The following is a 26,336-nucleotide window of genomic DNA, read 5'->3' as shown; positions in this document are numbered from 1 at the left end:
GACATGAGGACACAAAAAGACCAGTAGTCCTGCAATACAGGCAACTCTTTGTGTTAATTTCTTATGGATAGGGGGCAGCATTTTCACTTTTGGATAAAAAGCGTGCCCAGAGTAAACTGCCTCCTACTCAGTCCCAGATGCTAATATATGCATATTATTAGTATTGGATAGAAAGCAAGTTTCGAAAACTGTTTGAATGATGTCTGTGAGTATAACAGAACTCATATGGCAGGCAAAAACCTGAGAAAAAATCCAAACAGGAAGTGGGAAATCTGAGGTTTGTAGTTTTTAAACTCAGCCCCATTGAATATACAGAATATACAATATACAGAATATATTTATCTCAGCCACAAACTCCTCCAGGCTGAAGCACACGACAGACTGTTGTTCTCACACTGCCGTAGCTCAGGTGAGAGCCCTCCCAGACATCAGTGTGATGAGGTACGCTATCTTGGAGCGGTCCGAGGGGAAGGAGGAGGGCTGCAGCTCGAAAATTAGGGAACAATGAGTGATAAACGCCCAGCAGGTTCCTGACTTTCCAGCGAAGCGTTCCGGAGGAGATAAGTTGCGTTCTCTGGAAGCCGGGGTGGCCGTGAGAGAAGCGGGGTTACTGAGCAAGGTTACTGAGGGGCTGGGAGGTTACCATCATGCTAGGCTGCCTAACCGACATCCCCCATGAATTGCTCCAGCAATTTATCCAACGCGCGGTCATGGTGTTCAGCCATGGTCTGGAAACTTCCATAAGACCACGAAGCAACTCCTCGTGCCTCCCAATGGGGGCTCCTTGGGAGGAGACATCATTGTGGAGCTGGTCAGAGTCTGCTGGGTCAGCCAGGGCCAGTTAATACTATCAGACCTCAAGATAAGACCCAGATGCAGACAGTTCGAAATACCAAATGTTTATTTACGAAACAGGGGGTAGGCAAATGACAGGTCAAAGTCAGGCAGAGGTCAGTAATGCAGGGCAGTCCGTAAGGTACAGAACGGCAGCCATGCTCAGGGTCAGGGCATGCAGGGGTCAGTAATCCAGGGCAGGCAGGGGTGGGTAATCCAGGGCAGTCCGTAAGGTACAGAACGGGAGGCAGTCTCAGGGTCAGGGCAGGCAGAATGGTCAAAAACCGGGAGAACTAACAAGAAACAGAAGTTCGGGGAAAAACACTGGTAGGCTTGACAAGACAAGATGAACTGGCAACAGACAAACATATAACACATGTGTAAATGCACCGGTGATAATGGGGAAGATGGGTGACACCTGGAGGGGGGTGGAGACAACCACAAAGACAGGTGAAACAGATCAGCGTGTGACACGCTGCGCTTGCCAGTACCACTTATCATTATCACTGGGGTAGTATGTGGGATCTTCTTTTCATTAAGACCACTTTAGCTGAAACGGGAAGGTGAATGAAATCTCCCTCAACAATTATCATAACTGTCATAATGTTTTTGAGTTTTGATGGGATTTAGTTGAAGAACAAGATTTAATGCGGACTTAAAACACATTGGTGTTATCATGTTTTTGACGTGATACCTTGTGAGTAATACTGTGGTCTGCCATGCTGAGACCATAATAGGAGATAACGTGGGTGTACGTGGCATTACCGTCATCTAAGTGGTGAAGGTTCCTACAGCGGAGAGATATAACATGGTATTTTAACAGTAAATCTCCAGCTGAGCTTCTGCTAACTCTTATCCTCTTTAACTGAGACTAATCGTTATACTAATCCTAGCTTTCAAACGCGTGTGTGTGTGTGTGTGTGTGTGTGTGTGTGTGTGTGTGTGTGTGTGTGTGTGTGTGTGTGTGTGGTGTGTGACAAAGAGAAAGTGTGTGTATCTGTGTGTGTGTCCCTTTCAAGTGTCTATGCAGATGTGTATGTGCGAGTGTGTGTGTGCGAGTGTGTGTGTGTGTGTGTGTGTGTGTGTGTGTGTGTGTGTGTGTGTGTGTGTGTGTGTGTGTGTGTGTGTGTGTGTGTGTGTGTGTGTGTGTGTGTGTGTGATGTGAGTCATTTGGACAGGTTGTGTTTGGTGTTAAACATAATCCAATTGAAAATCTGGCGGCCAGCGCTAAAAGCATCACCTGCACTCTCTCTCCGCTGTAAATGACCTCAAAATGGCACCTTCACTAATTGACGAAAGCCTCACTTTTCAAATCAGGAGACGAGGGGTTAATTCAAATACAGCACTTCAAAGAGCTGGATAATTCTTGACGCCTTTTAGACATAAGAATGTTATATTTGTCACTATTATTTACTTGACATTTGGCTGGCTTGTTCATTACAAGATGAAAAGAGCGAGAGAGCATCAAAGTGCTGTACTATGTGCAGAGCATTCTGGTCCTTTGTCTATAACTGGGTCCATTGTGCACTGCTGTATATTTAGTAAGGTGGTTATTTGCAGATGAGGATTGCATATGAGGCAGAGATATTCAATTATGATCCTTGAGAACCACAGCACTGTTGTTTTCTATCCTTTCCCTCCAATCAGGGACTGATTTAAACCTTGGTCACCAGGTGAGCGACCACTGTGCCCGATCTTTGGCCGACATCACAGTAACTGACCAATTATCTACCAGGTACAGTAGAAACTAAAACGAAAAGTACTTCAGTCCTCAATGGTTGTTATTGAATACACCTGACACAATAGATGAATGTATAGAGGTGACATCCACATAACATGGAGTTACAAGGTGGTGGAATCAAATCCCAGGCTGTTCTCCGCCAAGGCCGAGAAACGGAATACCCAAGCCGTCTTGTAAACGTGTCTGATCCCCTCTTCGATCCAGCTCAGGTTGGATAAGGAGACTACCGCGACATCTCTGAAGTTCAGTTAGATGTTGGTTCTCATTGAGTCACCCTGGAATACAAGTAAAGTTTAAAGTAAGGACTAAAGATGAAGAAAGAAAGACAGAACAAAAAAATAATAAAATTGTCCCAAACACCATTATTTAAAAAAACACAATTCCATTGTATTTGAGAGCCCAGCCAGATGCTTGTACTTGTGTTTATTATAGACTTAAATACATATCATTGTTGAAATGGGGTTTAATACAATGCCCCAAAACCACTGTACCACTCAGTAATCAGCACTCAGCATGCATGGGCACAGGCAGGGCATCATTCTTTGTTTTTGTCAAAGTCCAACAGCCGGTGTTGTGACACCTCTACATTAGCGTGCATACTGAGTCTGACATGTTACGTAACACCACTAGGAGTGTCTGGCTCCTGTGGTGTGTGTGTGTGAAGGAGAGAGAGAACGACAGGGAGGTCGAGGCAGTGTAGTAATCAAGAGACAGTAGGGTGGCAGGTACACTAGTCAACAGACTGCTGGGCTACATTCACACACAGACACCATCAGTCATCACCAGACCAACATTGGGATTGCATCATATTCTGCCCCACCGTGAGAGCAGTGTGTTTGCCTGTTACTGCTAATGAGGTGTGTCTCTCTCTCTCTCTGTGTGTGTGTGTGTGTGTGTGTATGTACTCTGCCGCTGGTCTACTCAGGTGGGTTACATCTGGCACTTCCCTAGGATCAACACACACACACCACAAGTGTTGCTGAGAGCTCCAGCTGCTGCTGCGACCAAACTCTCCCACTTATCCCGCCCGTACCCTGCGAGCAAGCACAACTAACTCCCAGCCTCCTCGTGGCACATTGTAATGCAATGCAATTGGGATCATCATTTGTTACACGGCATTAGCACAAGGGGGCTCCGGTCCAGCAACAAACACAACAACAGCAAAATGTAAAACCGATTATTGTGTCTCTCTCTTTCTCTCTCTCTGCTTATTCACTATCTGTTTAGCTTCTTTTCAAGCGCAGCAGAGTGTGAAAACACTGTAAGGTTGACTGTGTGTGGGGAAAGGCTTCTGGGGGATATATTTCTCACCATACCCAGAAAATGATAAACTATGAATAAGCCGAATAAAGAAAGGTAGAATAAAATGGAAGAAAAGGTATAACAGTGGAGGCTATTGTGTGGAACTGTAATGGCCCACAATCCTTTGACAAAATGTCACTCGGAATGGGTTAGGTCTTCTGTGGTATAGATGTCACTCAGGTTTTTGTTGGTGTCCGTTGTTGACACTCTCTGGACACTTCTAGTTCTCTATCGAAGTGTCCTGGGATCACTAGCTAATCTGCATGAGACTGATGCTGGCCTGCTGGCTAAATATCACGCTTTGTGTCCGTGGCTACATGTGTGACTCAGGGAATAATAGGATAAGCGTCATGGTCTGGACAGCAGTGTATTGTATTCTTGTTCACATGAATGTCAACACACTAAGGATGGTGTAAACCAGGGATTCTCAACTGGGGGTCGTAGGGTCGGGGGAGGATTTTAAGGGGTCATGGACACTTTTACAAGAATATAAAACATTTAATAAAAAATATTTTGAAAGGTAACCGCTACACTGAAACATTTATTTTGAAAGGATACGGCGTCGCCGCATATTGTTGCTTACTTTCACAACGTTACCGCTACACACAGGCGTGTGTGTGCTGCACCGCTTATTGTTAAAGACTTTACACTTGCAGCGCGTCAGCAGTGTTGAAATAGCTAGCTATGTTCGGACTTGGAAGGTTTTCGCGCTGCACACACTCACTGAACCCCCCCCCCCCCCCCCCACACACACACACTGATCCAATAAAAATGGCACTCTGCAACATTGTTTTGTTTGAAATGTGGCACGTCCAATCAGATAATACAGATCTTCTTCTGACAGCTTGATTGATAGCTACCTATGCAGATGTTTTCTTCAGGCATTGCACATGTGGATAGTTAGCTGTCATATAACTCATGTAGGCTAGGTGTCAGAGTAAAATCGGTGGACAAGTTTTTTAAACGTGCAGCTCCCTCTTCATCTACTGCTGCTTCCAATCTCAACAACAAGGCAGACAACCGGGTCCCTGTCAAGAAGAGAAAATACAACCCCCGACTTCATCAAATATGGTTGTATATATATTGAAGACAGGCAGGGTGAGTGTAGACGTCCTATGCAACGAGCTGTTAGCTAATGAGAGCATGAAACCCTTCATAATGAAAAGGCATCTGGACACCAAGCATCCAAGTCACAAAGATAAGACAGGTGACCTTTTTTAAAAGAAAATGTCAATATCTGGTGTCCTGACAAGATTCATTGAAGAAGGTATGCTGACAAGAAAAGCCACTTTGCGTATACCTTGAGGGCCAGCCCATTGCTATGTGCAAAAAAAGCAGACACCAGTGCAGAGGATCTCATACTCCCTGCTGCGAATGATATGTGCACTGAAATCTTGGGAGAGTCAGCCGCCAACAAACTTAAAACTATACCCCTATCCAATGACAACATGAGAAGGAGAATCCAGGACATGTCTGAGGACATAACGTGCCAGACATCAGAGTGCATCAGTGAATATGGCCACTATCCACTGCAGCTTGATGAATCCACAGATGTGGCTAACCATTCAAATGGTCTATGCTAGACATGTGTGGGATGATAACTTTGAGGAGCAGTTCCTTTTTAGTGCTGATTTTCCCACCAACACCATTGCAGAGGCTGTCTTTAACACAATTGATATGCACCTGGGCTCCGCGGAACTGGTCTGGGATGGATGCGTCGGTGTGACCGCTGATAGGGCAGCTGCCATGACAGGAAAGCACTTTGGAGTAGTAAAGCGGATCCTGGAGAGAGCACCGACTGCTTCCTACACAGGGAGGCATTGGCAGCGAAGGACATGGTGCCTGAGCTCCACGCCACTCTCCAGGATGTGACCAAGTGTGTCAACTATATCAAAACGAGTTCCAGGAAAAGCAGGTGTTTCCAGGCCTTCTGTAGGGATATGAGGAGCGAGTACCAGCGGGTGCTTTATCATGCAGAGGTCCGCTGGCTTTCCAGGGGTAAAGTGTTGGGTCGCTTTTATGAGCCTCTGGCGGAGATTGCTGCGTTTCTTCCGGAAAACAGGTCATCTCTGGCCGAACATTTCGATTGTGAGGAATGGCTCGCACAGGTTGCCTACCTGGCAGATATTTTTGATCATCTGACATCTCTCAATGTGTCAATGCATTTGGGTAAATCATGATTCTAACAGGAGTATTGACATGTTTCCCAATGCTGATTTCGAAATTCAGAATCTGATCAACAAAGAGCACGGCGACACACTCAAAAAACAAACATTAAACAGCATCTTGTCAAGCTGTAAGGAAAGTTTTGCGACTACTTCCCGGAGCAGAACAGGAGACAAGACGACTGGATACGGGACCCCTTTTGAGTGGAGAAGGGAAGCGTCACGTTGCCAGGCAACGAAGAGGGTCAGCTGGTGGAGTTGTCATTTGGTCTTGGAGTAAGCATGCGTGTCCCCGGAATGACACTGCCACAGTTCTGGTGAAGCTTAGCGGGAGAGTATCCTGCTCTCTCCTGTCATGCAATCAGAATCATGCTACCGTTCAGCCGTTCACACCTATCTGTGTGAAAGTGGCTTCTCTGCTATGGCCGTGCTGAAAACTAAAAGCAGAAACAAACTGGACAGCCAGCATGACCTCCGAGTAGCCCTGTCAACTATCACCCCAGATTTCAAACTAAAGAAACACCCCCAGCTTTCCCACTGGTAGGCCACACACGCACGTGCACACACACACAATACACAAACCGTTTAATGAGTTATTGTTCACTAGATTAATTCTTGTTAATTAACTCTGACATTCATATTACATGTTATGAACTAGTTAAAAACATACACCTTTAAAAAAACGTTAAGCTTATGAAAAAAAAAATTTTTAACCTTTATTTAACTTTATTTAAGGTTGTGAAACTATTCACATGGTAATTGATGAATAATTCCTAATGATTGCTGTTTTTTCTATTTAAAAAAACTGGTATGTGTTACTGTTCATTAACATTATTGGAAGGGTTTTGATGTCATGTTCTTCTAATGTCATGAGTCTTATAATGTGTTACACCCCACTCCTAATTAAAATGGTTTATTCTCTTGAATTTATAATTAATGTTTTCTCCGTTAATATGGCTGTGTAGCCTCCCGGGTGACGCAGTGGTCTAGAGCACTGCATTGCAGCGCTAGCTGTGCCACCAGAGACTCTGGGCTCGCGCCCAGGGTCTGTCGCAGCCGGCCGCGTCCGTGGGGTGACGCACAATTGGCCTAGCGTCATTAGGGAGGGTTTGGTCGGTAGGGATATCCTTGTCTCATCGCGCACAAGGGACTCCTGTGGCGGGCCGGGCGCAGTGCGCACTAACCTGGTAGCCAGGTGCATGGTGTTTCCTCCAACACATTGGCGCTTCCGGGTTGGAGGCGCACTGTGTTAAGAAGAAGCAGCTTGGTTGGGTTGTGTTTCGGAGGATGCATGGCTATGTAGATAATTGGCCATCTTTCTGGGACTCACCCATAAACAGGACCAAGCCTGGCCTGCTGAGGAGTGACAGACTCTATCCTAGCTGGAGGGGTGCTCTGATCAGCTCAGCTAACTCCCCTAGCTCTACAATGAGATAGGGTGCAGGCCAGGCAGCAAAATGTATACCAGCCTGCCAGCTTAGTGCAGTCTGCCTCTAGCACAGTCAGTGTAGTCAGCTCAGCTATCCCCATTGAGATCATGTCTGTGCCTTGATCTAGGTTGGGCAAAACTAAACGCCACTATCTCACTTGGCCAAAAGCCAGAGAAAATGCAGCCCGCCAAATTCAAATAAAATACTAACTTAACTTTCGTAATTTAACTTTCGTTAATGTTTTTCGTCATAATCCTGGACTTTCAGACCACCATTTTATTACGTTTGCAATCACAACAAATAATCTGCTCAGACCCCAACCAAGGATCATCAAAAGCCGTGCTATAAATTCTCTGACAACCCAAATATTCCTAGATGCCCTTCCAGACTCCCTGCACCTACCCAAGGACGTCAGAGTATGAAGTCGCACCCCTAAAAAAAAAACATTTGTCGTAACAAACTAGCTCCCTGCTTTACATAAAATACCCGTGCCCTGGGGCAAGCTTCCAGAAAATTGGAACGGAAATGGCGCTACACCAAACTGGAAGCCTTCCGACTAGCTTTGAAAGACAGTACCGTGCAGAATCGAAGAGCCCTCACTGCTGCTCGATCATCCTATTTTTTCAACATAATTGAGGAAAACAAGAACAATCCAAAATGCATTTTTGATACTGTTGCGAAGATAACTAAAGCAGCATTCCCCAAGAGAAGATGGCTTTCACTTCAGCAGTGATAAATTCATGAACTTCTTTGACGAAAATATCATGATCATTAGAAAGCAAATTACGGACTCCTCTTTAAATCTGCGTATTTCTCCAAAGATCAGTTGTCCTGAGTCTGCATGACCTAGGATCAAGGGAGACACTTACGTTTTTTAATACTATACCTCTTGACACATGGATGAAAATAGTAATGGGCTCTAAACCTTAAAGTTGCATACTGGACCCTATTCCAACTAAACTACTGAAAGAGCTGCTTCCTGTGCTTGGCCCTCCTATGTTGAACATAATAAACGGCTACCTATCCACAGGATGTGTACCAAACTCACGACAAGTGGCAGTAATAAAGCCTCTCTTGAAAAAGCCTAACCTTGACCCAGAAAATATAAAAAACTATCGGCCTATATCGAATCTCCCATTCCTCTCAAAAAAATGAAAAAGCTGTTGCGCAGCAACTCACTGCCTTCCGGAAGACAAACAATGTATATGAAACGCAGTGCTTCAGTCTGGTTTTAGACCCCATCATGGCACTAAGACTGCACTTGTGAAGGTGGTAAATTACATTTTAATGGCGTCAGACCGAGGCTCTGCATCTGTCCTCGTGCTCCTAGACCTTAGTGTTGCATTTGATACCATTGATCAACACATTCTTTTGGAGAGATTGAAAGATATCAGTTTGTCTCTGTAGATGGTTTGTCCTCTGACAAAGCAACTGAACATTTTGTTGTTCCTCGAGGCTCAGTTCAAGGACCACTGTTGTTTTCACTATATATTTTACCTCTTGGTGATGTCATTCGGAAACATAACGTTAACTTTCACTGCTGTGCGGACGACACACAGTTGTACTTTTTGATGAAACATGGTGAAGCCCCAAAATTGCCCTCCCTGGAAGCCTGTGTTTCAGACATAAGGAAGTGGATGGTGGCAAATGTTCTACCTTTACTCGGGCAAAACAAAGATGCTAGTTCTAGGTCCCAAGAAACAAAGAGATCTTATGATGGATCTGGCAATTATTCTTGATGGTAGTACAGTCGTCTCAAATAAATCTTTAAAGGACATCGGCGTTACTCTGGACCCTGAACATATCAAGGCTGTTTCAAGGACAGCTTTTTTTCCATCTACATAACATTGCAAAAATCAGAACATTTCTGTCCAAAATGATGCAGAAAAATGCTTTTGTCACTTCTAGATTAGATTACTGCAATGCTCTACTTTCCGGCTATGCGGATAAAGCACTAAATAATCTTCAATTAGAGCTAAAAACGGCTGCTAGAATCTTAAATAGAACCCCAAAAATGTATCATATTACTCCAGTGCTAGCCTACCTACACTGGATTCCTGTTAAGGCTAAGGCTGATATCAAGGTTTTACTGCTTACCTACAGAGCATTACATGGGCTTGCTCCTACCTATCTTTCCGATTTGGTCTTGCTGTACATACCTAGATGTCACAAGACGGTCACAAGACGCAGGCCTCCTTACTGTCCCTAGAATTTCTAAGCAAACAGCTAGAAGCAGGGCTTTCTCCTAGAGAGCTCCATTTTTATGGAATGGTCTGCCTATCCATGTGAGAGACAGACTCAGTCTCAACCTTTATTTATTTATTGAAGATTCATCTCTTCAGTATGTCCTATGATTGCGTGTAGTCTGGCCCAGGAGTGTGAAGGTGAACGGAAAGGCACTGGAGCAATGAACCGCCCTTGCTGTCTCTGCCTGGCCGGTTTCCTTCTCTCCACTGGGATTCTCTGCCTCAAACCCTATTACAGGGGCTGAGTCATTGGCTTACTGGTGCTCTTTTTCATTGGTTTACATGCCTTCCCTAGGAGGGGTGCGTCACTTGAGTGGGTTGAGTGACTGACATGATCATCCTGTCCGGGTTGGCACTCCCCCTTGGGTTCGTGCTGTGGGGAAGATCTTTGTGGGTTATACTCGGCCTTGTCTCAGGATAGTAAGTTGGTGGTTAAAGATATCCCTCTAGTGGTGTAGGGGCTGTGCTTTGGTAAAGTGGGTGGGGTTATATCCTGCCTGTTGGGCCCTATCCGGGAGTATCGTCGGACGGGGCAACAGTGTCTCGCGACCCCTCCTGTCTCAGCCTCCAGTATTTATGCTGCAAAAGTTTATGTGTCAGGGGGCTAGGGTCAGTCTGTTATATCTGGAGTATTTTTCCTGTCTTATCCAGTGTCCTGTGTGAATTTAAGTATGCTCTCTCTAATTGTCTCTCTCATTTTCTCTATTTTTTCTCTCTCTCTCTCTTTCTCTCTTCTCTCGGAGGACCTGAGCCTCAGGACTACATGACTTGATGACTCCTTGCTGTCCCCAGTCCACCTGGTTGTGCTGCTGCTCCAGTTTCAACTGTTCTGCCTGCGGCTATGGAACCCTGACCTGTTCACCGGATGTGCTACCTTGTCCCATACCTGCTGTTTTAAACTCTCTAGAGACAGTAGGTGCGGTAAAGATACTCTATGCCAACTGACATTTACTCCTGAGGTGCTGACCTGTTGCACCCTCTACAGCTACTGTGATAATTATTATCTGACCCTGCTGGTCATCTATGAACATTTTACATCTTGGTCATGTACTGTTGTAATCTCCACCCGGCACAGCTAGAAGAGGACTGGCCATCCTTCATAGCCTGGTTTCTCTCTAGGTTTCTTCCCAGGTTCCGGCCTTTCTAGGGAGTTTTTCCTAGCCACCGCTCTTCTACACCTGCACTGCTTGCTGTTTGGGTTTTAGGCTGGGTTTCTGTACAGCGCTTTGTGACATCAGCTGATGTAAGAAGGGCTTTATAAATACATTTGATTGAGTGATTGTAAATACTTTCCCAAGAAGGCAGCTGCAATACAACATTACAAAATGTAATCATCAACTGTCCATAATATTAGGTCGCGACTCAATTGTCATTGTCACATGTTGGTCCACAGGCAAAACCAGTTGAGAACCACTGGTGTAAACGGTGTGATGTCAGTGTTGTCGTGCTGATGGTGTATCATACCTGGGTTCAAATAGTTTTTGCTTTCTTAAAAATGCGTTGAGTGTTTGATTGAGCCTGCCTGGAGAGCTAGGTGGATGGATTTGCACTTTTGGGACGATTCCAGTGGTTCTGGTTGGAGTACACATGACATGCTATAAGACAGCTAATGTAGAGTAAATTTGATTGGTGTAAACACGACATGCTATAAGGTAGCTAATGTAGAGTAAATCTGATTGGTGTAAACATGACATAGAAAACAGTCTATAGTTTCTATAGGAGTTGAAATTTTGTCTCTAAGTGGAACAGAGCCCATTCTACAGCAATTTCCCTGACATGGATTCAGATTTCAGAAATGTTGGCCACTGTTCTGAAGTCAGTTAAAACGGCACTGATATTGCTAAGACTATACTGACACTTCTTACGTCTTCCCCTGGATGCCTTTACGTGATGACGATTCCAATGGGGTCGATTGCGCGTTCACAGGCCCCACAAATGAAAAAACCCTGAAGCTAGTCATTCTTTTGGAGCTGCGTCATGCGCCTAGAGGACACCGGCCCGCTCCTGTTCCAAGCATTAGTGAAGGGGGTAATATTACTCGGGTCATGTTTCTACTCGTTATGGGAGTTAAAAACATCATAAGGTAGTTAATTTAAAGCGTTTTATAGCAATTTATATCCGTTTAGTGCGATTTTGGGACATTTATTTTTGCAACGATGTGAATAGTTGGGCACGCTTTTCAGTTCATCCCGAACGCAGTAGGCATTTCCACATGGCAAGAGGACAGCTTTCCACCAAAAGACGATTGCTCTCAAGAAAGGATCCTTTGCCCAAGATACTGATGGAAGAACAGCTCAAGGTAGGACATTTTTATTATGATAAATCGTGTTTCTGTCGAAACATTTTAGTGGCTTAGGACGCCATGTTTTATGACGTAGCTTCGCTAGACGCAAACTGTATTGAAAAGTAAGGATAAATTAAAAAATGTTATTCCGCAATTGTATTAAGAATTAAATTGTCTATCAATCCCTGTCCACCCTATATTTTTTAGTCACGTTTATGAGTATTTATGTATAAGAGTAGATCACTGTCTAAGTGGCGCAAGGACTTTTTCTGACCAGCTTGTCTACATTTCACATTGTCTAACCATGATTTTGGTGGCTAAATATAAACATTTGCGATCAAACTCTATATGGAATGTGTAATATGATGTTACAGGAGTGTCATCGGAAGAATTCTGAGAAGGTTAGTGAAAAAATTAATATATTTTGGCGATGTTGACTTTTATCGCTCACTTTGGCTAGAATCAATGCTGGGCTGCTATGTGCTATGTGCTACGCTAATATAACGATTTATTGTGTTTTCGCTGTAAGACACTTAGAAAATCTGAAATATTGTCTGTATTCACAGGATCTGTGTCTTTCGATTCGTGTATGCTGTGTATTTTTACGAAATGTTTGATGATTAGTAAGTAGGTAAACACGTTGCTCTAAGTAGTTTTTCTATTCCATTTGTGACGGTGGGTGCAATTGTAACCTATGCCATCTACCTGAAATATGCACTTTTTTCTAACAAAACCTATCCCATACCATAAATATGTTATCAGACTGTCATCTAATGAGTTTTTTTGTTGGTTAGGGGCTATAAATATCTTAGTTTAGCCGAATTGGTGATGGCTACTGGTGTTGGTGGACAAATAAAAGATGGTGGATTATGCTAATGTGTTTTTAGGTAATAGATGTACATCTTTACATATTGTGTCTTCCCTGTAAAACATTTTAAAAATCGGACAAGTTGACTGGATTCACAAGATCTGTGTCTTTCATTAGCTGTATTGGACTTTAATGTGTGAAAGTTAAATATTTAAAAAATATTTTTTTTTTGAATTTCGCGGCACTGGTTTTTCAGTGGGGGGGGGGGGGGGTGTGCCGCTAGCGCCACGCTGATCCTAGACAGGATAAGGTAGCTAATGTAGAGTAAATCTGATTGATGTAAACATGACATGCTATAAGGTAGCTAATGTAGAGTAAATCTGATTGGTGTAAACACGACATGCTATAAGGTAGCTAATGTAGAGTAAATCTGATTGGTGTAAACATGACATGCTATAAGGTAGCTAATGTAGAGTAAATCTGATTGGTGTAAACATGACATGCTATAAGACAGCTAATGTAGAGTAAATCTGATTGGTGTAAACACGACATGCTATAAGGTAGCTAATGTAGAGTAAATCTGATTGGTGTAAACATTACATGCTATAAGGTAGCTAATGTAGAGTAAATCTAATTGGTGTAAACATGACATGCTATAAGGTAGCTAATGTAGAGTAAATCTGATTGGTGTAAACATGACATGCTATAAGGCAGCTAATGTAGACTAAATCTGATTGGTGTAAACATGACATGCTATAAGGTAGCTAATGTATAGTACATCTGGACAGTATAATGACTTTACGCCGTGCAATGATTTAGTTGACAAATCCACAATCAAGATTTCCACAAATTATAATTTTTTGGGGAGGGACTCTGTGGCATACAGCAAGTCTGAGACATGTTCTATTTATGAGATATTCAGACAGAAAGTCTACCACCAACAGTGCCAATCTACAATAATGAATCCCAGTATATTACGTAATCCAAGGTTAATTCAAGGTCATTTGACAGTGCAGATCCTATCCCTCTCTCAAAACAACTAAACGTTCTTCCACCACCCTCTCTCCTTTCTTTTCAATTTCTTTTTCTGATCCGCCATGTTTACTAGCTACAGTAGCAGTGCCGCTTAAATATTTAGGGCCATTTGCTCTCCTCCAGAAATACTGCCATCTCGTGCTTCATGAATATAAATTAGTCTGAATTCAATGGGAATGAAGGATTTCCCGAATGTATAAGTCCCCCCCACCTCTCTCTCTCTTTCCTTCCCCCTTCCCCTCTATCAGAGGAATCCTTTCTTAATGAAAGAAATAGACCCTCAATTCCTCAACTCATCACACTGTAATATGTCAACTGGGCCCGGGAGAGACCTCGTGGTAGAGACACTTCTTATCTGCAGTGCAGGGGGAAAGCACCACCGCACCGAGCAGAGTGCCTCCGCACTTTTTCCACCTGAATTTAATGTGAGGTGGTTGAACAGTGTCTAGGGAGTGAGGGGAGTGAGGCAAAGGCCCTGGCCCTAGAAGGAGGCTACTCTGAGTCTATCACTCTATAACAGGGTCTCCAGGGGTGCATCTCTCTCTAAGGTCTCTCAGCTCGGGGCTTAGGTCTGTAGCTCTGTGTGGGTGATATTATGTTACAAGTGACGATTAAACTTTCAGGAGTTGGTGTATATGGGATGACATAACAGGGAAATCATTTCAAGCTTATGTCTGGAGAAACATCCATATTTCACTCAGTAACAGGCCTAAGGTGAGTGAGTTGTGCACCACATGCTAGGACTAATTTTAAAACTATGCATAAATACACAAAACACATAGATTTTTCATTACATGGCTTAATTAAGGTAAAAATCAATGCAACTCATAACAGTGATGTGTACGGGGGCCTCCCGGGTGGCGCAGTGGTCTAGGGCTGCGGTTGACAAATGCTCCAGATCAGCAGAGGTAGGAAGACTGAGCCCTGGGGGACTCCATGTCAACACAGGCAGCCAGGTCAGGGATGGCTGACTTCCACCGGCTGACGTTAGCTACCTCCCAATCACAAAGTGATTTACATCACGCAAAGCAGGTTAGGCAAGTGCCGATTCTAATTATGACACTGTCATTGATGTATCAATTAATTACCTAGCCTGAACTAACAGGAAGCAACAAAGCCTGAGGTCCCTGTAGGACTCACTATGGCCTGGTCTGGCCTCAGTGTGATTAGGAACCTCCCCCAATGTATTGACATGCTGTCAAGTGAAGTTATGGTGTTATGGTTGGTTGGGATAATAGTTATAAAGGACCGAGTGAGTCCAATGAGGGTACAGTGTCCAGTTAAGGACATTACAGCACGACTGAATCACAGCTTTGGTAATTTATTGATTCAATTTCTTTCCATTAAGTCAAACAAAAGTATGGTGTCCAGTTTAGTACATTATAGTGGTGCAGACTCTCAGGGTGTTTTGGTTACATAGTAATACTCATCTCTCCTCACTTATTATTAATGGAATATATAAAGTGTGATATTGTAAGGGAGAAAAAGGTGTAGATTCATGCGCAGATTGCGGCAGATGTTTATTAAGCAGAAGGCAGGAATCGTGGTCACAGTCAGGTAATGGTCAAACACAGGCAGGTAATGGTCAAACACAGGCAGGTAATGGTCAAACACAGGCAGGTAATGGTCAAACACAGGCAGGTAATGGTCAAACACAGGCAGGTAATGGTCAAACACAGGCATGTAATGGTCAAACACAGGCAGGTAATGGTCAAACACAGGCAGGTAATGGTCAAACACAGGCAGGTAATGGTCAAACACAGGCAGGTAATGGTCAAACACAGGCAGGTAACGGTCAAACACAGGTAGGCAGTCAAAAACAAACAATACCTCACAACCATATAAACAGAAAGAACTGAACTAAATAGGGAGCTGATGAGACCAGGTGAGAAACGAACACAGGTGAAATCAGTGAACACAAATGAATATCAGGGCTTACGTTCTAGAACACAAAGACCCAGGGCTACGTTCAAGAACACAAAGAAAAAAAACACAAGTTTGACTAAGAAAAGAAAAACAGAACCTTACCGAAATCTATGTATGTACACTGAACAAAAATATGAACACAAAATAAAAAGTGTTATTCACATCTATCATGAGCTGAAATAAAATATTACAGAAATTTCCATACGCACAAAAACATGATTTAGCTCAAATGGTGTGCACAATTATTTATATATATATATATACAATCTACAGTCCTATTAACATCCCTCATCTTCTCTACGTTATTTTAAACATAGCAAAATGAGCAGAGAGACAGACGTTAGGAGCAAATTGCGTAAAATGATCACCAAACATATCTGATAATTGGGGTACGGACACCAAAAGTGAACCAAATTAATGGGATCCTGAAATAGTGTGTGCAACTGGTCTAAGGAAGTCAGGTGCAGGAGAGCAGAGATGAGTGAACAGGCACACTTTAATCAGGCAGAGTAAAACAGCCGGACGCAACTGTGTCAACACTCTGGCACAAGGAACAAGTGATAGCGCACAAAATCACACAACCTTGTGCAAAATAACAAAACCACGGGTAACTTCTTGCCACTATAGGGGGTGCTGTTTTGCATTAGCATAATTTGGTCTACAGATTAAACTGCCTAGTACTCAATTCTTGCTCGTACAATATGCATATTATTGTTATTATTGGATAGAAAACACTCTCTAGTTTCTATAGCCGTTTGAATTATGTCTCTGAGTGGAACAGAACTCATTCTACAGCACTTTTCCTGACAGGGAGTGAGATTTCAGAAATCTTGGCCTCTGGTCCCAGGTCAGTTTTAAAGTCCCTGTGAATCCTATGAGGATACAAACACTGCCCACGCCTTCCTCTAGATGTCAGTAAGAGGTGACAATTTGAATGGAGTCGATTGCGCAATCAGGGCCTGTATAAAAGACCACAAGGCGGAAGTGGCTTCCTTTTCCTGCTGCGCCTGACGCACGATGGACATCGGACCTGCTCTCTTTCCAAGATTTAGTTTAGCCAGTAATATATCGCCGGTCATGTTTTTACTCGTTATAGGTGTTAAAAACATCATAAGGGAGTTCATTTAAACCGTTTTATAGCAATTTATATCCGTTTAGTGAGATTTTGAGGCATTGCTTTGTGATGCACTTTGAAGCGCCGGGCACGTTTCGGGGTCCCGGTCGTACGTTAGTGGGCATTTCGACGGACAAGAGGACATCTTTCGACCAAAAGAAGATTAGACCCAAGAAAGGATACATTGCCCAAGATTCTGATGGAAGATCAGCTATTAGTAAGACATATTTAAGATGATAAATCGTTGTTCTGTAGAAAAATGTTAAACGCATATTCCGCCATTTTTTTTGGTATAGCTTCGCTTGGCGAACCCTGTATTGCACAGTAAGGATAATTTTAGAAATGTAATTCAGCGATTGCATTAAGAACTAATTTCTCTTTCGATAGCTGTCCAACTTATATTTTTTTGGTCAAGTTTATTCATGAGACAAGATCACTGTGAAAGATGGCGCCCGACATTTTCAGTCCAGTTTTGCTAGTATTGTCATTGTATAACCACGTTTTCTTGTGGCTAAATATGCACATTTTCGAACAAACTCTATATGTATGTTGTAATATGATGTTACAGGAGTGTCATCGGAAGAATTCTGAGAAGGTTAGTGAAAAAATTTATATATTTTGGCGATGATAACGATATCGCTCTCTTTGGCTTGAATCAATGCTCGGGTAACGTTTGCATATGTGGTATGCTAATATAACGATTTATTGTGTTTTCGCTGTAAAACACTTCAAAAATCTGAAATATTGTCTGAATTCACAAGATCTGTGTCTTTCCATTGCTGTGAGCTGTGTATTTTTAAGAAATGTTTTATGATTAGTAATTAGGTAATACACGTTGCTCTCTGTATTTATTCTAGTCGAGTTGTGATGGTGGGTGCAATTGTAAACTATGATTTCTACCTGAAATATGCACATTTTTCTAACAAAACCTATCCTATACAATAAATATGTTATCAGACTGTCATCTGATGAGGTTTTTTCTTGGTTAGTGGCTATCAATATCTTTATTTGGCCGAAGTGGTGATAGCTACTGGTGGAGAGAAAAAATGGTGGACAAAGAAAAATGGTGTCTTTTGCTAACGTGGTTAGCTAATAGATTTACATATTTTGTCTTCCCTGTAAAACATTTAAAAAATCTGAAATGGTGGCTTTATTCACAAGATCTGTATCTTTCATTTGGTGTCTTGGACTTGTGATTTAATGATATTGAGATGCTACTATTTAATTGTGACGCTATGCTAGCGATGCTAATCAGTGGGGGGGGGGGGGGGGGGATCTCGGATCCAGGGTTGAGAGGCGTGAAAAGTTAACAATACCCGGCGCAAAACCAGCCTGTAGTGTCACACATGTAACGAATTAACAAAAACACACACAGACATGGGGGGAACAGAGGATAATATACACTAAGAGTAATGAGGGGATGTAAACCAGGTGTGCGGGAAAACAAGACAAAACAAATGAAAAATGAAAGGTCTAGCGGCGATGGCTAGAAGACCGGTGACGTCGACCGCCGAACGCGGCCCGAACAAGGAGAGGGACCGACTTCAGCGGGAGTCGTGACAGAATTAAATCCAGAATTGGCTTAAATGGGACAACACATACAAAGCATCATACAACATGTCTCTCTCGTTCATGGACAATGAATGCTGAACTTCTGTTTAACTACTAATGTTTAGATTTGAAAAGTAAATACTTTGTGATAAAAGATGTTCTAGGACATGTGTTCATGTGTCATATTATACTGCAACTTGTGAGTTATTATACTAGTATACTAAGTCCTGGGCCCGACAGATACTCGACTCAGCAGAGAGGACTTCGGTGTAGTCTTTTCCCAGCATGCAATAGTTTCCTGGTCTGCGTTTAATATAGATCTGTTTCTGGCCCATCACACACGGCTCGCACTGTGAAACACATACAGGCTATTAATCCATATAGTGAACGCACATGGGATTACAGTATGTTATTTTCAAATGTCAAATTAGCATAGAACAGCAAGTCAAACCATTCTTATGTTAACCTATTGAGCTTATTTGAACTACGCAAACACTGGAAGTATACTATCTACCATGTAAAAACTTTGTTACCCTGAGGAAATTGGGGGAGTGGCATACTTTTTTCAATTTCAGTCAGGGGGAGGGTTTACTATTTTGTTATTTAGTCCAGGGGAGGATCATGTCATTTGTAATCGATTCAATATCATATTGCTCTGGGTTTGAGACTTAGTTTCTTATTATAAACCCAGCAAAAAAATAAATGCAATAATGTGTCCCTGAACAAAGGGAGGGTCAAAATAAAAAGTAACAGTCAGTATCTGGTGTGGCCACCAGCTGTATTAAGCACTGCAGTGCATCTCCCCCTCATGGACTGCACCAGATTTGCCAGTTCTTGCTGTGAAATGTTACCCCACTCTTCCACCAAGGCACCTGCAATTTCCCTGACATTTCTGGGGGGAATGACCCTAGCCCTCCCCCTCCGATCCAACACGTCTCAGACGTGCTGAATGGATTGAGATCCGGGCTCTTCGCTGGCCATGGCAGAACACTGACATTCCTGTCTTGCAGGAAATCATGCACAGAACAAGCAGGATTGCTGGTGGCATTGTCATGCTGGAGGGTCATGTCAGGATGAGCCTGCAGGAAGGGCATCACATGAGGGAGGGGGATGTCTTCCCTGTAACACACAGCATTGAGATTGCCTGCAATGACAAGAAGCTCAGTCCGATGATGCTGTGACACACAGCCCCAGACCATGACGGACCCCCCCATCTCCAAATCGATTCCGCTCCAGAGTACAGGCCTCGGTGTAATGATAATTCCTTCGACAATTTATTGCCCTGGCCACATCTGCAGTCCTCATGCCTCCTTGCAGCATGCCTAAGGTACCTTCACGCAGATGAGCAGGGACCCTGGCATCTTTCGTTTGTGTTTTTCAGAGTCAGTAGGCCTGCCTCTTTAGTGTCCTAAGTTTTCATAACTGTGACCTTAATTGCCTACTGTCTGTAAGCTGTTAGTGTCTTAATAAAGACGAGACATCAGCATTCGTTGAATTAAAATTCCTCCCTCCCACTCCTATATTCTTTCCTCCCCATCCCCTCATACCTTCTCTCCAAGAGGAACAGGGTTCCCAAGAGAACGAGAACGAGAGAAATTACATAATTCCTCCCTTTCACCAAAAGAATGGAAGAAAGAAAGATTAAACACGTCATACCTCCATTTCTCTCTCCCTTCATCTCCAATAATCCCTCCCCCTCAAAAAAAACAAGTGTCCCAAAAGAACGGCACAGTGAGCCGAAACACATCATCCCTCCATTTCTCCATCTCTCTCTACCCCCGCTCCCTCCTCACCAAAAGGAACAGTGTCCCAAAAGAACGGAGGACAAAAGAACATTGTGCCCCCATCTCTAGATCATTCATCACTACTCATGTCATTCCTCCATTGTCCCTACTCACGTCATGATCTGGTTCTCTGTCCCGGCCTCCGCCAGCATCCCGTCCACGAACAGAGGCACCAAGAAAAAGCTGGTCCACTGCAGCCCCCCCATCAAAAATTATCCTGGAACAGATTCACAACACAATAACACATCAAATGAATCCCAAATGCCACCCAGGACCCATAGGGCTCTGGTCTAAAGTAGTGTAGGCTACTAGTAAATAGGGTGCCATTTGGGATGCAACAAATCCCATCTCATACACTACATGACCAAAATATGTGGAAACCTGCTCTACAAACATCTCATACACTACATGACCAAAAGTCGAACATCTCATTCCAAAATCATGTTCATTACTCTGGAGTAGGTCGCCCCTTTGCTCCCCCTCCAATCTTCTGGGCTTTCCGCTAGATGTTGGAACATTGCTGCGGGGATCTGCATCCATTCAGCCACAAGAGCATTAGTGAGGTCGGGCACTGATGTTGGGCAATTAGGCCTGGCTCGCAGTCGGCGTTTCAGATGGTGAAGCGTGATTCATCACTCCAGAGAATGTGTTTCCACTGCCTCAGAGTCCAATGGCGGTGAGCTTTCAGCCACTCCAGCCAACGCTTGGCATTGCGCATCGTGATCTTAGGATTTTCTGCAGATGCTCGGTCATGGAAACACATTTCATGAAGCTCTCGACGAACAGTTATTGTACTGACGTTGCTTCCAAACTCAGTTTGGAACTCAGGAGTGTGTGTTGCAGCACTTAGCTGTCCCCTTCTGTGAGTTTTAGTGGTCTACACGTTGCGGCTGAGTCGTTGTTGCTAGACATTTCCACTTCACAACAGCACTTACAGTTGACCGAGGCACCTCTAGCAGCACAGACAATTTATGAATTGACTTGATGGAAAGGTGGCATCCAATGACGGTGCCATGTTGAAAGTCACTGAGCTCTTCCGTAAGGCCATTCTACTGACAATGTTTATCTATGGAGATTGCATGGCTGTGCGCTCAATTTTATACACCTGTCAGCAACGGGTGTGGCTGTAATAGTATTCAGACCACTTACTCAGTACTTTGTTGAAGCACCTTTGGCAGAGATTACAGCCTAGAGTCTTCTTGGATATGACGCTACAAGCATGGCACACCTGTATTTGGGGAGTTTCTCCCAATTTTCTCTGCAGATCCTCTCAAGCTCTGTCAAGATAGACGGGGAGCATCGCTGCAGAGCTATATTCAGGTCTCTCCAGAGATGTTTGATTGGGTTCAAGTCCGGGCTCTGGCTGGGCCACTCAAAGACATTCAGAGACTTGTCCTGAAGCCACTCCTGCGATGTCTTTGCTGTGTGCTTAGGGTCGTTGTCCTGAGCACTCTGCAGCAGGTTATCAACAAGGATCCCTCTGCACTTTGCTCCGTTCATCTTTGCCTCGATCCTGACCGGTCTCCTAGTCCCTGCCTCTGAAAAACATTGCCACAGCATGATGCTGCCACCACCATGCTTCACCGTAGGGATGGTGCCAGCTGTCCTCCAGACATGACTCTTGGCATTCAGGCCAAAGAGTTCAATCTTGCTTTCATTTGACCAGAGAATTTTTTTTCTCATGGTCTGAGAGTCTTTAGGTGCATTTTGGAATACTCCAAGTGGGCTGCCATGTGCCTTTTACTGAGCAGTGGCTTCCGTCTGGCCACTCTACCATAAAAGCCTGATTGGTGGAGTGCTGCAGAGATGGTTGTCCTTCTGGAAGGTTCTCCCATCTCCACAGAGGAACTCTAGATCTCTGTCAGAGTGACCATCGGGTTCTTGGTCACCTCCTTGACCAAAGCCCTTCTCTGCCAATTGCTCAGATTGGCCAGGTGGCCAGCTCTAGGAAGAGTCTTGGTGGTTCAAAACTTCTTCCCTTTAAGAATGATGGAGGCCACTGTGTTCTTGGGGACCTTCAAGGCTGCAGACATTTATTTTTTGGTACCTTTCCCCAGATCTGTGCCTCAACACAATCCTGTCTCGGAGCTCTACGGAAAATGGTAACAGGACGAACCTGAGCTCAATTCCGAGTCTCCTAGCAAAAAGTCTGAATAATTATATAAAGATCAAATAAAATAAAATAACATGTTATTTGTCACATGCGCCGAATATACGAAATGCTTACTTACAAGCCCTTAACAAAAAGTGCAGTTCAAGAAGAGTTTAGAAAATATTTACCAAATAAACTAAAGTAAAAAATTATAAAAGTAACAATAACAGGGCTATATACAGGGGGTACTGGTACCGAGTCAATGTGGGGGGTACAGATTAGAGGTAATTTGTACATGTAGGTAGGTGTGAAGTGACTATGTATAGATAATAAACCACGAGTTGCAGCACTTTACAAAACAAATAGATGGGGGGGGGGGGTTTAATGTAATAGTCCGGTGGCCATTTTATTAATTTGTTCAGAGGTCTTATGGTTTGGGGGTAGAAGCTGTTGAGGAGCCTTTCGGTCATAGACTTGGCACTCCGTTACCGCTTGCCGTGACTTGGGTGACTGGAGTCTCTGACAATTTTATGGGCTTTCCTCTGACACCACCTATTATATAGGTCCTGGATGGCAGGAAGCTTGGCCCCAGTGATGTATTGGGCTGTTCGCACTACCCTCTGTAGCGCCTAAGATCAGATTCTGAGCACTTGCCATACCAGGCGGTGCTGCAACAGGTCCTCTTCTTGGTGTGTTTGGACCACGATAGTTTGTTGGTGATGTGGACACCAAGGAACTTGAAACTCTCGAACCGCTCCACTACAGCCCCATTGATGTTAATGGGGGCCTGTTCAGCCCGCCTTTTCCTGTAGTCCACGATCAGCTCCTTAGTCTTGCTCACATTGAAGGAGAGGTTGTTGTCCTGGCACCACACCAGTTCTCTGGACCTCCTCTCTATAGGCTGTCTCATCGTTGTCGGTGATCATGCCTATTGTTGTCGGTGATCATCAGCAAAATGAATGTTGGTGTTGGAATCATGTTCGGTCACGCAGTCGTGGGTGTACAGGAGGGGAATAGTACACACCCCTGAGGGGCCCCAGTGTTAAGGATCAGCATGGCAGACATGTTGTTGCCAACTCTTACCACCTGGAGTCCTTAGCTTAGTGATGAGCTTTGTTGGCACTATGGTGTTGAACGCGGAGCTGTAGTCAATGAACAGCATTTCTCACATAGGTGTTCCTTTTGTCCAGGTGAGAAAGTGCAGTGTGGAGTGCGATTGAGATTGCGTCATCTGTGGATCTGTTGGGGCAGTGTATGAATTGGACTGGGTATAGGGTGTCCGGGAGGATGCTGTTGATGTCAGCCATGACCAGCCTTTCAAAACACTTCATGGCTACCAACGTGAGTGCCACGGGGCGGTAATCATATTTAGGCAAGTTACCTTCGCTTCCTTGGACACAGGGACTATGGGGTCTGCTTTAAAAATGTAGGGATTACATAGTCAGGGAGAGGTTGAAAATGTCAGTGAAGACACTTGACAGTTGGTCCGCGCATGCTTTGAGTACACGTCCTGGTAATCCGTCTGGCCCAACAGCGTTGTGAATTTTTATCTGTTTAAAAGGTCTTGCTCACATCGGCTACCGAGAGCGTTATCACACAGTCATCCAGAACAGCTGGTGCTCTCGTGCATGTTTCAGTGTTGGTTGCCTCAAAGCGAGCATAAAAGGCATTTAGCTTGTCTGGTAGGCTCGCATCACTGGGCAGCTCGTGTCTGGGTTTCCCTTTGTAGTCTGTAATAGTTTTCAAGCCCTGCCACATCCGCCGAGCGTCAGAGACGGTGTAGTAGGTGTCACGTTCCTGACCTGTTTTCTGTTGTTTTTGTATGTGTGTGATGGTCAGGGCGTGAGTTTTGGGTGGGCAGTCTATGTTTTCTGTTTCTATGTTGGTTTTGGGTTGCCTGGTATGGCTCTTAATTAGAGGCAGGTGTTTTGCGTTTTCCTCTAATTGAGAGTCATATTTAGGTAGGGTGTTCTCACTGTTTGTTTGTGGGTGATTGTCTCCTGTGTCGTCGATGTCTGTACCATACGGGACTGTTTGGCTGTTCGTTCGTTTTGATGTAGTCTGTTCCTGTCCGTGAGTTCTACGTGTAGTTATGTAAGTTCATGTTCAGGTTTCGTCTACGTCGTTTTCTTATTTTGTAATTTTCCAAGTGTTTTCGTATTCGTCTTTGTGTTTCAATAAATATCATTATGTCATCATACCTTGCGGCGTATTGGTCCACTGATCCTTCTCTCCTCTCCTCGTCTGAGGAAGAGGAGGACAACAGCCCTTACAGAATCACCCACCAAACTAGGACCAAGCGGCAAGGGAAAGCTCAACAGAGCAACCAGGACTCCTGGACTTGGGAGGAGATCCTGGACGGTAAAGGACCCTGGGCTCAGCCAGGGGAATATCGCCGTCCCAGGGTGGAGTTGGAAGCAGCGAAGGCAGAGAGGCGCTGGTATGAGGAGGCAGTGCGGCGACGCGGTTGGGAGCCCGTGAGTCAGACCCAAAAATTTCTTGGGGGGGGCACACGAGGAGTGTGGCAAAGCCGGGTAGGATACCTGAGCCAACTCCCTGTGCTTACCGTGGAGTGAGAGGGCGTCGTACTGGTAAGACACCGTGTTATGCGGTAAAGCGCACGGTGTCCCCAGTACGCGTGCTTAGCCCAGTGCGGGCTATTCCACCTCGCCGCACTGGTAGGGTTAAGTTGGGCATCGAGCCGGATGTCATGAAGCCGGCCCAACGCATCTGGCCACCAGTGCGTCTCCTCAGGCCGGCATACATGGCACCAGCCTTACGAATGGTGTCCCCGGTTCGCCAGCATAGCCCAGTGCGGGCTATTCCACCTCGCCGCACTGGCATGGCTATGGGCACCATTCAACCTGGTAAGGTTGGGCAGGCTCGGTGCTCAAGAGCGCGTGTCCTCCTTCACGGTCCGGTATACCCGGTGCCACCTCCATGTACCAGTCCTCCGGTGGCAGCCCCCCGTACCAGGCAGTCTCTCCGGGTTCTCTCTCCAGCTGCTCCCACCTGTCCAGCGCTGTCAGAGCTTTCCTCCTCTCCAGCGCAGCCAGTGCCTATACCACGCACCAGGCTGTCTCTCCGTCTCCTCCCTACAGAGCCGTCCTGCCATGACCAGCCAGAGCCGTCCTGCCATGACCAGCCAGAGCCGTCCTGCCATGACCAGCCAGAGCCGTCCTGCCATGACCAGCCAGAGCCGTCCTGCCATGACCAGCCAGAGCCGTCCAGCCAGGACCTGCCAGAGCCGTCCTGCCATGACCAGCCAGAGCCGTCCAGCCAGGACCTGCCAGAGCCGTCCAGCCAGGACCTGCCAGAGCCGTCCAGCCAGGACCTGCCAGAGCCGTCCAGCCAGGACTTGCCAGAGTCCCTCAGCCAGGACTTGCCAGAGTCCCTCAGCCAGGACCTGCCAGAGTCCCTCAGCCAGGACCTGCCAGAGTCCCTCAGCCAGGACCTGCCAGAGTCCCTCAGCCAGGACCTGCCAGAGTCCCTCAGCCAGGACCTGCCAGAGTCCCTCAGCCAGGACCTGCCAGAGTCCCTCAGCCAGGATCTGCCAGAGTTCCTCAGCCGGGACCTGCCGCCCCTTGTCCCGGTGCTGCCCCTTGTCCCGGTGCTGCCCCTTGTCCCGGTGCTGCCCCTTGTCCCGGTGCTGCCCCTTGTCCCGGTGCTGCCCCTTGTCCCGGTGCTGCCCCTTGTCCCGGTGCTGCCCCTTGTCCCGGTGCTGCCCCTTGTCCCGGTGCTGCCCCTTATCCCGGTGCTGCCCCTTATCCCGGTGCTGCCCCTTATCCCGGTGCTGCCCCTTATCCCGGTGCTGGCCTTTCATTTAGGGGGTTTTAGTTGGAGGGTGGTCATTGGGAGGGGAATACAGAAGCGGGGAGTGACTATGGTGGTGTGGGGACAGCGTCCGGAGCCTGAGCCACCACCGTGGTCAGATGCCCACCCAGACCCTCCCCTGGACTATGTGCTGGTGCGCCCGGCGTTCGCACCGTGAGGGGGGGGGGGGGGTTCTGTCACGTTCCTGACC

At 45.3% G+C, this 26,336-nt stretch overlaps 1 protein-coding gene across 1 annotated transcript in view; it reads right to left on the bottom strand.

The window, feature by feature from the left end:
• Window positions 1-20,156: 20,156 nt before the first annotated feature.
• The window catches only part of LOC129839649 (VPS10 domain-containing receptor SorCS3-like), a 168,935-nt gene continuing 162,755 nt past the window's right edge, over window positions 20,157-26,336 (bottom strand). Inside the window, exon 7 of the mRNA XM_055907190.1 lies at window positions 20,157-20,437. Coding sequence (XP_055763165.1) covers window positions 20,433-20,437 — 5 coding nt within the window. The 3' untranslated portion in view covers window positions 20,157-20,432. The remainder of the gene's footprint in view (window positions 20,438-26,336) is intronic.

The sequence above is a fragment of the Salvelinus fontinalis genome, chromosome 40, assembly GCF_029448725.1.
Source record: "Salvelinus fontinalis isolate EN_2023a chromosome 40, ASM2944872v1, whole genome shotgun sequence".
NCBI classification, from domain to species: Eukaryota; Metazoa; Chordata; class Actinopteri; order Salmoniformes; family Salmonidae; genus Salvelinus; species Salvelinus fontinalis.
This window is presented reverse-complemented; position numbering and strand designations above follow the sequence as displayed.